This window comes from Ostrea edulis, chromosome 2 (assembly GCF_947568905.1).
Source record: "Ostrea edulis chromosome 2, xbOstEdul1.1, whole genome shotgun sequence".
NCBI lineage: Eukaryota > Metazoa > Mollusca > Bivalvia > Ostreida > Ostreidae > Ostrea > Ostrea edulis.
The window spans coordinates 44682947-44696779 of record NC_079165.1 but is presented as its reverse complement, the minus strand read 5'-3'; the positions used below and the strand labels follow the sequence as shown (position 1 = coordinate 44696779).

The following is a 13833-nucleotide window of genomic DNA, read 5'->3' as shown; positions in this document are numbered from 1 at the left end:
GGTGTGACTGCTGCTATACAGTTACAAACCCATGTCACAACAAGAGGTACTGTGAGCAATGCTGACTAAGAATACCCCCCACTTACCCCAATCTCCCAAAGGGTGTTGTTAATAGGAATAAATTACTTCTTTCCTGAGTGAAAAAAAGAAAGGGCATGACAAAACCTTGGGTAGTCTCTTCTCTAGGAGTGCACTTGACCTTTGACCTTTTGACCCCAAATCAAAAGGGAACATCTTTGTCCCATGGGCATATTTTTATGTGTTTTGTATGACATATTAGAGCCCGGAACCAATGTGTCTGATGATTAATATCCCTCCCTAGCACTGCAACTCAATTTCCCATCCTTACAAACTCGCAGATTCTTAAATAGAAGGTAGTCAAATCTTCCAAATTTTCATCCAATATATAACAAGAGGCCCATCAGCCTCGAATCGCTCTTCTGATACATTGTAGAACAGGCAAAAATTCTCACTAACCAAGATTCATCAATTAACAAAGTTTGATGATGTTAAGTCAAATAGTACCTGAAAATTTAAATGTAACTGTTCAAAAGTAGGTCACGGTGACCTACGTTTTGGTCAACAAACTATGAAGACTCAAGATGCATCAACTGACAAAGTTTGATGATCCTAGCTTTCATAGTGTCCAAAATATGCATCTAAAATTGAAAATGTGAAATTTGAATGTCTGCAAAATTCAAAAAGTAGGTCACTGTGACCTACTTTTTTTTATAAATATGTTTCGAGGCCTCTAGACGCATCAACTTACAACGTTTGATGATTCTAAACCTCTCGGTATCTGAAATAACAACCTAAAATGTATTCATAAATGATTAGCCATAAAATTCAGAAAGTAGATCATGGTGACATACTTTTCACATGACGCAGTTCAAGGTCCCATGATCCCTCAACTGACAACTTTTGATGATCATAGGCTAAAAAGTGTCCAAGATATGCATCAAAATCCATTTAATAATAATTACCTGCCAAATTCAAAAAGTAGGTCACCATGACCTACTTTTGAGACAACATGATATTAGGTCCTAAGATGCATCAACTGACAAAATTTGATGATCCTAGTCCTTATACTAAGCAAAATATCAAAGTTTTAACAAAACAAAATTTAAGGTCAACTTTGAAGTGACCTTGAGACCATACCCTTTGTCCCAGGATGATGCCTTGAATAATTTTTTATCTACAACCTATCCTCATCTTTATGCATAAGTTTGGTGATAATTTGCCCAGTTGTTCTTGAGAAGAAGATTTTTTAGCAACCACTACTTTTGTTTGCATTTTCCTAATTATCTCCCCTTGTTACAGGGTCATAACCCTAGTTTTCGTACAAATGAGAGCCCTTGGGCCAAGGATACCCTGTGACAAATTTGACAAAAATTGGCCAAGTGGTTCTTGAGATATAGCCCTTTTTCCAAAATGTTGACGCACACCGCACGCCAGACATATGGCCATATGATTAGCTCTTTGAGCCTTCAGCTCAGAAGAGCTAATAAATAAAGACTTACTTGTCCTTTGGCAAATCCAGAAAGTAATCTGGTACAGTCTTTGTTGAAACTTAAAGCAGACACTGAACCATACTGCTGCCCCACTGCTGTGCTTCCTAGACACCATTTCAACACCTGTTTTGGATCTGCAGAAAATAAACAGAAATAATACGAAATATTTTTTACAATGAAAAATCTCAAATACAGTATATCACATTTTCGAAAATAAGCATACCAAACACTAGCACAAGTCCATGCGATGTTCCAATGGCAATTAAGGACGAAACTGCCTGGGGAAAAAAATGCACATCAATCAATATATTCAGCTAAAAGTGAAAATCAAATCTCAATTTTTTAAAGCTTAAAGTTCCAGTAAAAGTTTGAGTAACTCAGTAACATGATACAACTATGATTTATACCATTGACGTTGGCATCCCAGCATCAACTCTATCCTGTAATGGGTAAAAAGTGATATCACTGGTATGTTCCAAAGCAAAATAATCATGAAACATAAATATGCATCATGAAAAAAATATGCATATGGCACTCTTCAAGGAAAAAACTAAAATCAGAAATCATTTCCTTGGTTATGGTATTATAAATGCAAGCTTAATTTCAGAGAAAGATGGTGTATCACATTACATTTACAAACTAAAAACTACTTCTAATTTTCAAAGAACTTACTGCAGCACTGTGCAGCTGAGCTGCAATATTTTTCAAACGATTTGGTTTCAAAACCGAGCCATGAACTGTCTTTTGGAGGTCAATCTTCTTCCTGTAATGTCATAAAAAGTCATATCAGCTCTTTTAATGTTGGTTTGACTTACTGAAATCTTTATATATTTAATAAGTTGGTTGTTCCTGCAAGTTAAAAGTCCTCCACAAACTATACACATTTAACTATACCACACTAAAAATCAAACAAAGTTCTTGTCCCTACAACCTATTTTCTAATTAACTGGGACAATCAGAGTGTGTGTGGGTAGTGTTAGTGGTTGACACACCTGCTTCTCACCACTGTAACCTGAGCTGGCAGTGGTTGTATGATTGGATTTATGGTGGTCAGGACACATGGGTTTCCTCCAGATACTCCAGTTTCTTCCCACACCAATATCAGAGCCAGCAAGAGACATTGATATAAGTTGTAGAACTTGTTTATCATAGGCTTGTAGGAGCAGAATGTTTATCATAGGCTTGTAGGAGTAGAATGCTCACTAGACCAAACACAAATTTGCACGTTCAATGGAAATGAAGACAATTTTTTCTAACTTTTAAATTTCATTAAGTATTTTCTCATTTATATGTATTGTATACCGATAGCTCTCTTTCAACTTCTGATAATAAGTTCATGTCATCAAAATCGTGATGGATAAAAGAAATATGTTTTAAGAAGAATGACTGCATCTGTTCCCTGCGATTGTGATATTCTAATAGACCTGTGATTGTGATATTCTAACACATTAGCCTGATAGACCTGTGACTGTGATATTCTAATGGACCTGTGACTGTGATATTCTAATGGACCTGTGACTGTGATATTCTAACACATTAGCCTGATGGATCTGTGATTGTGATATTCCAACACATTAGCCTGATGGACCTTCGATTGTGATATTCTAACACATTAGCCTGATAGACCTGTGATTGTGATACATGTATTCTAATAGACCTGTGATTGTGATATTCTAGCACATTAGCCTGATGGACCTGTGACTGTGATATTCTAACACATTAGCCTATTAGACCTGCGATTGTGATATTCTAATAGACCTGTGATATATTCTAACACATTAGCCTGATGGACCTGTGACTGTGATATTCTAATAGACCTGCGATTGTAATATTCTAATAAGCCTGATTTTACTGGTCTTGGTCTTTAGATCACTGGCTAATTTCAAAGACTGGTATAGTGAAATGTAATATCGGGGTGAGATGTTATCGTCTATAATGAAATGTAATACCGGGGCGAGACATTACAGTCTATATAATGAAATGTAATACCGGGTCGAGACATTACAGTCTATATAATGAAATGTAATACCGGGTCGAGACATTACAGTCTATATAATGAAATGTAATACCGGGGCGAGACATTACAGTCTACAGTTGACATCATGATACAACTGAAGCAGTGGTAAATCTAAATGAGGGGTTTGTTTTAAGAAACAGAAAATACAAAGCTGTTTTTCAGAATCTGAAAATGGCCACCACTCATGTCTAGTTACCAGTTTGATACTTTTGACATGCCCATTGAGGCAAAACACAGTGACAACACCACAACCCCCTTCCTGTCCCACACTTCATTGGTTAAACCCCCTTCCTGTCCCACCCTTCATTGGTTAAACCCCCTTCCTGTCCCACCCTTCATTGGTTAAAGTTGAGTTTAGCATCCACAAACATGAAAATCAGCCATGCCACTTACTATGACAGAGATATTCATTATTGTACTTACAAATATGTTTATGACAACACGTAACCATAAGCATGACAGTAAATGATCATGAAACTTGATTAGTTTAAGGCTTGTATCTCAATGTAGTATCCTTACAATAACAACAAGAAAGGGGGGTCAAACATGTAGCAATTCATTTACTATTATGTTAATGCTGATATATCTAATCATTATATCAAATTAAAATACGCCATTGCTACTTGGGAATTATTAGAATGATAATTTTTCAGGATAATCACGACCTTGCTAGACATTTTTGATGATTTTAATTTTCCTATTGTATGATTAAGAAATAAAGAATTTAATTATCCTATTGTATGATTAAAGTTCACATTTTCGTGTATGTTGCAGGATAACCTCTGAGGTATAGGAATGTTGTTTTGAAATATAAAAGCAGCTCGGCATTAGCCGAAGCTTTTATATTTCAAACCACATTTCAAGACCAAGGAATATATTTTGCAACATCCACAAAAACAAAAACTTTATTTATATTCTACTAAGGTCCGGAAATATACAGTTGATCATTTACCTATACAGCAACAAATTAGGTCACCGTGACGTCATGGCAGTTTCTGAAACGGATTCTTTACTTTTGATAAAGGTGAGATAGTAGGGTATACTAGATCTATTTTGAAAAATACTTCAAGTACAGTAAAATATCTCCATCTCGAAGTCCGAGGGACCTCGAAAAAACTTCGAGATATCCGGGGGTTCAAGATATCCAAAATCAATCTTGGATATTTTTTGAAGGAGGATATTTGATGCATAGTATGGGATTTGCATTATAAACAACAACCCCGTTGTTGTTTCTTATAGTTTAATACAAGTTGATAAATTAATATTGTGGAATTTCAAAGACAAACATTTTGGTTTTTTTTAATATATATATAAACATCTAATTGAATTCACAATGTGTTTCAAAATTAAGATGATCGTGCCTGTATGCTTACTTTAAGTTTACTGATGTCCAGGCTCGACTGGGATGTAGTTATTGCGTTGTAATGAAAGAACCTATCACGTAAGAAACAAAAAAGACCGATGTAAAAACAAACTCCTTTTTTATGTTTATTAAATAAATTTTCGTGTTTTCTTTGTACTAGTTTTAATGATGAAGCGTGTGTTATTAAATGAATTATCGTTATTAAGAGCATTACCTTCAAGATTACTTTGACGATTTTGTGCGTTTATCTAACCCACATGTTAATGATAGAGCGTGTGTCGTTCAAAACACCATCCCTGGAATTGGGAGTGTTAGTTCATAATTGGCGGTGAACTTTAGCCGTAATGTTGGAAGGCTTCACTAATCACCCAAGCTGTTGAACCATTTATTGCGACCTGGGTCTACTCAGAAAAGGCGAGCGTGGATTAGCGGTCATTAACTATAACTGATGTAGCCGCGGGTGTGAATGTGTGACTTAACGACGCCAGGTATGGTAAGCAGAGCAGAAAATCGACTGCACTTCGAGATAAACCAGGTGAATTTAGGGTATGGGACCTTGAAAATACTTTGACATAAGCGGGGTATTCGAGATTACCGTGTTCGAAATATCAGAAGTTTTTTAATCATTTATATAGGGAAAACGGCCGGGACCGGCGGTCGACTTCAACTCAAGTGGGGTATTCGACATACACCATATTAGAGATACAGATATTTTACTGTATTTAGCTTAATGCTTGCTTTCAATCTTATATTGGTGAATATTGGCACGAGTTGGCTGTCAAAATGCATGAGCCAATATAAGTTCAATAACCCTTTTATTATATAGCTAAAGTATTTAGTTGTAAAATTATATCCCTTTTCACTCAAAATACTCCAAACTAGACGAGAATTCATCAATATTGGCATCTAAGGTGAAAGTGTGCAATATCTGCATGCACTTCTTAACTGTTCAATATTAAACCCGTCATTACGGCTTGTTTAGGTCGTTACGGTAAGGTCAATATTGAACGCTCATACTCGAAATGTTTTGGGCGCACACAATTTACGCAGTGCAAAGTTAGCGTTCAATAAATTTTCAGGATATTGAATGCTAACATTCTCTAGATTTTATGCAGATTTTATAATAGACTATTTATTAGCTATATAATAAAAATAAATATATTCACCTAATTTTTATGCACTTCTAGTTTTAAAATACTAAATGTTAGCCCATAGTTTTAAAGGGACTGGTTCACGATTTTTGAAAAAAATATTTTTCATTTCTGATGTTAAACAATAAAAATATAACTGAATTAACGTTGACAGACAAACTTTTGACCTTCTGAATGCAAGAATAAAAGCAATATTTTAGCCTTAAATTTGTGTTATGTAAACAAAGACTAGAGTCTTTTCATGTATACAAACAAACCAGTAAAATGTTAATTTTGTAATATAGCACATCTTAATTTTGCATACTCATAAATTTTAAAACTCTTAGATGACACATTTTACCCAAAGAATGCTTGTAATGTGAAAGATATAATAAACTTAGATCGATATCCATTTCTTTTGAAAATTTCATAAACAATAACATACCACAATCTTTGTTTACAAAACAAATAATAAACTCTCTAAAATGAGCTTCTGTGATAATGTATAACATTAATTTTTATGTGAAATCTTTTAAACACATTAGACAATAGATTTTGATCATTAAAGTGAAAAACAAAATTTTGGGGGAAATCGTGAATCAATCTCTTTAAATGAACCTCTATAAAAATGCATGGGGTCAAACCCACTTCCCTGGAGAAGATTTCTGGATATGTTCATATATATGTATCTGCACTCACTCTAATGGTAGCTCTGTCAACATATTACATGTGCTACTGCAATTTACACCAGCATATTTTGTTCTGATGATGGCTGTGAACGGCAGAAACTAGTCAACCAACTAATAGATATTGCAGCACTTGTGGTGGTGGTGGATTTCTGTATTCTATATAGCTACCTAACTTATCTACTGCAAAATATATCATGCAACATTGGATCTAGTATATTTATTCTTGCGTAAAGTCAAATCATGTGGAACACATAAAGGTGTCTAGATAAAACTCATTTTCAATGGGCAAATGTGCTACGATAATGGTTTATTCATCCTTTTAAAAATAACTTACTTCTGTCTGGATCTTGCACTGCGATCTGTGCGGTTGCTGTCGGAGCTTGACAAAGAGGTTGTGTCGCCTGAGTCTTTAAACATTTGTACTGCAGAAATAACAGACGATGTGTCATCTTCCACTGGTGATTCATAGTCTTCAGACTTTCAAAGAAAAACATAGTTCCTGATTATTTACAAAGAAAAGCATCACCTTCCTCAATCTGTTCAAAACAATCATTATTTCAGTCTGGTCAAAGAAAACTCATAGTCCTCACTGAGGCTCAACCTGTAAAAGAAAACTCATAGTCCTCACTGAGGCTCAACCTGTCAAAGAAAACTCATAGTCCTCACTGAGGCTCAACCTGTCAAAGAAAACCCATAGTCCTCACTGAGGCTCAACCTGTCAAAGAAAACTCATAGTCCTCACTGAGGCTCAACCTGTCAAAGAAAATTCATAGTCCTCACTGAGGCTCAACCTGTCAAAGAAAATTCATAGCAGGGTTCGAAATTACCTCATGTCCGTAAGTCCGAGACTAGTAAAAAACGTGTCAGACTAGTAAACTCTCTATATCACTAGTCCGTACGGACTAGTGAAAATCCGGAAATCAATGATTTTAGCAAGATTTGTCCGAGTCTCTTAGATGTTTGAACTTATAGTCGATTACCTGCATGGCGCGACTCTAACATAAGAGTTCGTAACATTATAGCTCATGGCTTGGTCAATCGAGTGAATTTTATTGACTTTATTGATAAAATTTCAAACTCCTGTGACTCTTAAGAACTGAGCACGAAAACAACGGGAACGTCAATATCGAATGCACTTATGGACATTTATAAAAGGATTAACTCGGAGGTTACTGTATGCTTCTGAAGATCTTGAATGCAAAATAAAGTATGGTGGTCTTTTTCTTCTGTAGGTGTCAGAAACTGAATTGATTGCAACTGTGATATGTTTGGTTTCATTAAATACTATTGAATAAAATGAAGATCATTTAATATGATATACTGGGCGGACTAGTGAAATGTTTTGCGGACTAGTGAACATCAATAGTGACTTGTAAAAGTTAATTTCGAACCCTGCATAGTCCTCACTGAGGCTCAACCTGTCAAAGAAAACTCATAGTCCTCACTGAGGCTCAACCTGTCAAAGAAAACTCAGTCCTTGGGCTTCAAACAGAAATAATCAATAGATCTCTTTCCATTGTGCAGCAGTAAATGAGTTCATTGATTGTGTAAATGTTTGATAAAATCATGTACCATAAATTGGGGTATGAAAAATATTTCTGAACTAATTATCTAGAATAATGACTTGATAACACCAAATAGAAGACAAATCTTACCTCATTCAGAATACTTTCAAGGGTAGGGTTTTCAACAGTTGGCAAGTCAGACTTAAATTCCTCATCATCAAACTTAAAATACAAATATATGGAAATTGCTTGTAGTCTACTTAGGATTTATGAATATATTGGCATAATCATGTTATTCGCTCCGCAGTGCGAATTACTTTGACATGTTTTGTTTATATTTGTTAACTATTGACTTTTTATAATCATGCTATTTATTCCGTTTATTAAAGCAAAAATCATCCATTCACATTTACGGAATAAACAGGTTCAGGGAACACTTCCCCTATAGCGAGATATTCTCGCTAAAACACGATTATCCCTCTTTAGCGAGAAAGAAACATTACCACAAACGGGTGTTTTTGCGTCTTTATTGAAAATAATGTCAAATTCCGTGCAACGCTGAAGAAGTGTGACACACACTCAACATGATGCGAATTGTTTCTATGAAATTGACAACATAGTTATGAAATTGTATGTCAAAGTTGTTGCGTAAGAGGGATGCAGTCTGAAATCCAATACACATCTTGAGTGTTTTTGTTTTGATTAATATATTTGCAGAAGTCTGTATCACACATCTTATCACTTTTTCTTCTTTTCACGTGAAACACGAAGAGATGTATTCCACGGGTGTTTTTCCCGGTTGTACGAGATATAATTATTCTCTCTAGAGAGGGATAATCGCGTTTTATCAGAAAGGCACTGAAAACTAGAGACATACTTAAATTTTTTTATACATGTTACATATTGACAACACCCCTTTTAGTGGTTTTCTTAATGATCCACCCACATTCCATTTCGATCAAATATGTAGTTACAAGTAAAAATTCAAATTCAAAACACAATTTCATTGCATACGGTAACACCAATATGTTTTAAATTTACCTCAATATCAAAATTCAACACACTATTCGATATTTCTTCTGCCATGACCCCAAGACAAAATTTAAGTTACTCGAGTCCGATGTATTTTCATCTCTTCGCTACCTTGTGTATTTGTGTTTATCTTTTATTGTATAAGATAAGTATTTTCATTGTTACTTTTTACCAAAATGTGATTTTGAATACACGAACATAAAAAATTTATACTTATGATGATAGTTTTTCTGTGTTTATTTTTATCATTTTCAAGTACACGCGGGCTCGGAGTTCATTAAAGTATTCTTGTTTCATTTTCATTTTGTTTGATGAGCTGCATACACTTACTGACACTGCAGATTTTCAGATTGGCAGGAGCGTAAGTAACTGTGAAGAAACGCTTTTTACATTATGCTTAATGAATATTTAAACCAAATAGAGAACGATATTTGTAACTATGCACATATTCTATTCACAGAAATCCCAGGATGTTTGTGAAAGTACTAATTATGCATTTGCAGTACCGATGGCGAAATTACAGTACAGTATTTCTTCTCTTTGGAATATGAAATCGTCTTAGGATTAATTAAACAGAAATGTGATCAATTTCACATATCATCTAATTATGGAGAAAAGAGACATAGAAGAAAACAGTGAAGATATGGTTTATATATTAAGCCTCCTTAAAAATGTTAAGTCCCCAAATAGATTTACTGATGAAAAACTCAAAGGAGATACAGAGGGATGTTTAACTACAAGCTCCAATACCTCAGCTGGGATGGAATTTAATGATGATTCAAATACAAATGACAACAATTCCCATTCATCAGGCGGTGACTTTGCTGAAGAGCAAATGGTGGACAATTTCAATAAAGTCAAGACAGGGCACAAGCTAGATGATTACATTCTAAGCATCCTGAAAAGTGAGAATTGCAAGAAAAATTTTTATTTTGAAAATGATACAGATGTGAATCCTTCTCTTCAAAGCTCTAATACCATAAAAGTGTCAGCTAATTGTGAAACGGATACAGATGTAAGTAAAGGAAACCAGGACTCATCAGAGGCATCAGGTATTCTTTACGAGCATTGCTTCCCTAGTCATGAACTGGATGAGGTATTGCAGGTTGCACTAAAAATTGTTAAACCATCAAAAACACATACAGCAAAGGTACCAAGTTCTGAAAAGGGAAAGTCAGCAAAGATAACTGCTAGTGATAAGCTAAATAGCAAATCAGCATCAAAGTACATTTGTTCTGTTTGTAAATTTGCTTTTAATTCAGAGGATAACAAAAACAGGCACATGTCAAATGAGCATATTAAGAGGATATCCAAAAGAAATCCTTGGAAACTGAGAAAGAACACAAGTCAATCACATAAGCTTACTGTAGACTGGAAACTGAGAAAGAACACAAATCAATCACATAAGCTTACTGTAGACATTTGTAAGACAGCTGATATACATGCATATTCAAATGTCAATATAGACCACAAGATGAGAAAAGAATTGAGGAAAGGTAGCTGGAAAGATACATGCACATCAGTGAAGGTGAATGGATTGTCATTTGAAAAAGACACAGGATATTCAGGTCATACGAGCAGTATTAGTGACGTAGAAGGCTTGACTGACAGTGAAAGTACAAGTGGATCATTTCCTTGCAGAGTTGAAATATCAGACATTATCAGAAACAGTGATCTTGGACAGTGCTGCAGGACTAAAACATTCTCTGAGCACATGACGTTATTAAATAAGAACTGGAAGAAAGGTGAGGAAAACTATCAGTGCGAAGAAATTGTAAATCAATCCAACACGAACAATTTGGTATGTCATGAATCAGATGGCAATACCAACAACAAAAGTGGATTTTCACATAATAATTTGAATTCCTTTTCATCTGAAGACTCCTGTCCTCATTCTGGAAATAGCAATATATCATTGTCTTCTTCCTCAGCTTCATTATCAGCAGCAGCAGGAAAAATAACTCTTCAACCAACTCTGTCACCATGTAATGCCCACTTATCATCATTTGAACCAGCATTACCTCCACAACTGCCAGCCTCCTCAGTACATGTACCAAGTTCTTTTTTGAGGGAGAAACACTGGATAATTAATGATACATCAAACAAATTTGAAGGACCCCATTCCATTGATGAAAAGAAGCAACAAGGCATTTTGATAAAGAGCGAGGATTTAGTTGGAATTAGATCCATAGACAAATCCCACAAAACTTCATCATTAACTCAGTTTTGGGTGACATTTTCAGATGGTTCAAATAGTTCACTTGAAAATGTTTCAAGTCTGAACAGAAAATGTTCAATGGGTAGCAGTAATATCTATGTAAAAAATTGTCAGGTTTCAATACATAGTAGTGCCTCTAAGGAGTCCGAGTGGTTTCCTAATAATGCAACTACCACAAAAGGACAAGGATCTGAGAACGTTGGACAAGAATGGAAATCTACCTGTGCCAGACATATGACTATTTTGGATTATCTTTCCAACTATGATTCATTTAAATTGTTGACTTTCAAGAATAAGAGTTCATTACCCATGGAACCAAGTGAGTCTGAAATGTACTCACAAAACCTGAATTCCACTAAGGAAAAGAAAGATATTTCTGATTCTCATTTACGAGATTTAATTCTGTCACCTCCAAAGAAACGCTGGAAAAGTTATATTAGTCAGGATTAAGATGCTGTTTTTAACTTTGCATTTTTATGTGCGTATAAGACAGCAGAATTGTTTTATTGAACATGCTGATACCAACTGATTATTTAAAAATTTGTCACCTGTGGAGCAATGCAGCACATAGGGGTCACCAGTACTTTAACCATCATCTCTGTCTGTCAATCTCCATTCTGTCACAACATAGAACTTTGTTAATTTATGTGTATTTCTTACTAGAATAAAAATCACAAGTCCAATACCATTGGAATTCTCCTTCATCACCAAGTCACGTGGGTATCATGTGGGATATGCAAGCACACTCTCAGTTCAATTGCATGTTTATTCCCAGATTGAGTATATGTGAATTTAATTGAGAGTGATTATTATTGTTTCTTTTTCTTTCATGATTTGAGATATATTTTAACTGTCAGTGTTACAAAATCTTTCTGATGAGTGTGGACTTACTGATTTTGACAAATCCAATGTTGTTTCAAATAATGAAGATGCACATGTACATGCATCTTCGCTAGCCAAGGGTGACGATCCACAGTGTTTCTCTATTCACAGAAAAACACAGTGGATCGTCACCCTTGGCTAACGAAGATGATGTACATGAATCTAACAACTTTGAAAGTTCTCCCACTAATAAAAAGCCAAGTCATTTAGAATTGCTTTGCATTTTACTATAGATATTCCCATATTGAGTTGAATACTGATCTAGGAGTGGGCTTATAGTTGCATACCTTGCATAATACCCAACATTCTTTGGTGCTTAGGAGAATTACAATTATTAAAACACTCCTTTATTTTCCTTATACATGGAACAGTTAAACAGAAATCAATCAAACACCAGAGCATTTCTGGTGGCGTTGGATTTCTGATTTTTATTGGAGATTTTGGGGCATATGTAGTTTTTGGTCTGTCTGTCTGCAAAAACATTAAACTTTGTCAAAACTATTGAATGCTTAGTGCTAGGGCTTTCATAAGAGCTTTTGGTACTGACATTTTTTACCTAGCTCATGACCTTCACCTTGGAGTTTGACCTTCTTTTGATAAACGTTAAACTGTCTTGGCCATAACTTTTGAATGCTTAGTGCTAGGGCTTTCATATACCTTTCTTTTGGTACCAGAATTACTTTGCTGCCATACGTGAGCATTAGTGTTTCACAAACATATCTTGTTTTTACACAGCTCATACGGTATGTACGAAGTCTGTCGACATCACTAGAAATGCATCTTAATTCATACTGCACTACATTGGATCCAATCTATTTATTTATCCATTAATTTGATATGTACCATGATTAATCTTGTCAGATGATGCATTTATTAAACATCCTAAAGTGATATTTTAACACTTTGTTCTATAGGGAACATTAATATCTTGAGTAAATAAATTTAGTCCATGTGAAATCGTCTGAGTCTGAACTATGGGTGAAAGAGGAGAATCATATATTTTGTACGATTGCATTCTTTTTATATGCCTATCTTTAGACAGGGCGTTTTATGGTACAGAGATGTCTGTACGTCCGTCCGTCTGGGGTTTTCTGTTTCTAACTTCATTTCTCTGTCATTAGCTAAATCAATAAAATCATGCTATGTACCTTCTTTGTGAATCATTCTAGATCATATTGCAATTTTTACATCTCTTGCAGGAGTTATGCCCCTTTATTTGAAAATTATTGTTATATGGAGGGAGCATAATTTGTCCGATGAATTCCTCCCACAATTTTCAAGTGAGGACCATCTTGTTTTACAGAGTGTTTTTATGGATATTGATGATGTGCATGTGGCAAGAATTTTGATTTCCATCAATTTTTGAGAAAAACACAGATTATGATTGTTGAAATCAGTCTGTTTGGAGGAAATTTTACAAAGAGAGTACACGATTTGTTCGGTGAACTCCTCCCAAATTTTTGAGAAAATTACAGGTTATTGAACT

General features: G+C 35.0%; 2 protein-coding genes across 4 annotated transcripts in view; one reads left to right on the top strand and one right to left on the bottom strand.

The window, feature by feature from the left end:
• Positions 1-9322, bottom strand: part of LOC125680529 (vacuolar protein sorting-associated protein 8 homolog) — a 54694-nt gene extending 45372 nt beyond the window's left edge. For 2 of the 3 annotated variants that reach the window (XM_056154164.1, XM_048920198.2), the window contains exons 1-7: positions 9257-9322; positions 8366-8437; positions 7045-7187; positions 2184-2274; positions 1919-1951; positions 1735-1789; positions 1521-1645 (exon numbers count right to left, since the gene is read on the bottom strand). In XM_056154164.1, coding sequence (XP_056010139.1) covers positions 1521-1645; positions 1735-1789; positions 1919-1951; positions 2184-2274; positions 7045-7187; positions 8366-8437; positions 9257-9301 — 564 coding nt within the window. In that variant the 5' untranslated portion in view covers positions 9302-9322. Of the gene's footprint in view, positions 1-1520; positions 1646-1734; positions 1790-1918; positions 1952-2183; positions 2275-4901; positions 4963-7044; positions 7188-8365; positions 8438-9256 lie in introns of those variants that run through there. The other variant, XM_056154165.1, reaches the window with a different exon arrangement.
• Positions 9323-9537: 215 nt separating this feature from the next.
• Positions 9538-13494, top strand: LOC125681687 (uncharacterized). The gene is made up of 2 exons (XM_048921876.2): positions 9538-9608; positions 9708-13494. Exon 2 carries the CDS (start codon positions 9855-9857, stop codon positions 11913-11915), a length of 2061 nt encoding a protein of 686 aa, XP_048777833.2. The 5' UTR covers positions 9538-9608; positions 9708-9854; the 3' UTR covers positions 11916-13494.
• The last annotated feature ends 339 nt before the right edge of the window (positions 13495-13833 follow it).

Coding starts and splice junctions, on each gene's coding strand:
- LOC125681687 (XM_048921876.2), top strand. CDS start 9,855: ATGGAGAAAAGAGACATAGAAGAAAACAGTGAAGATATGGTTTATATA.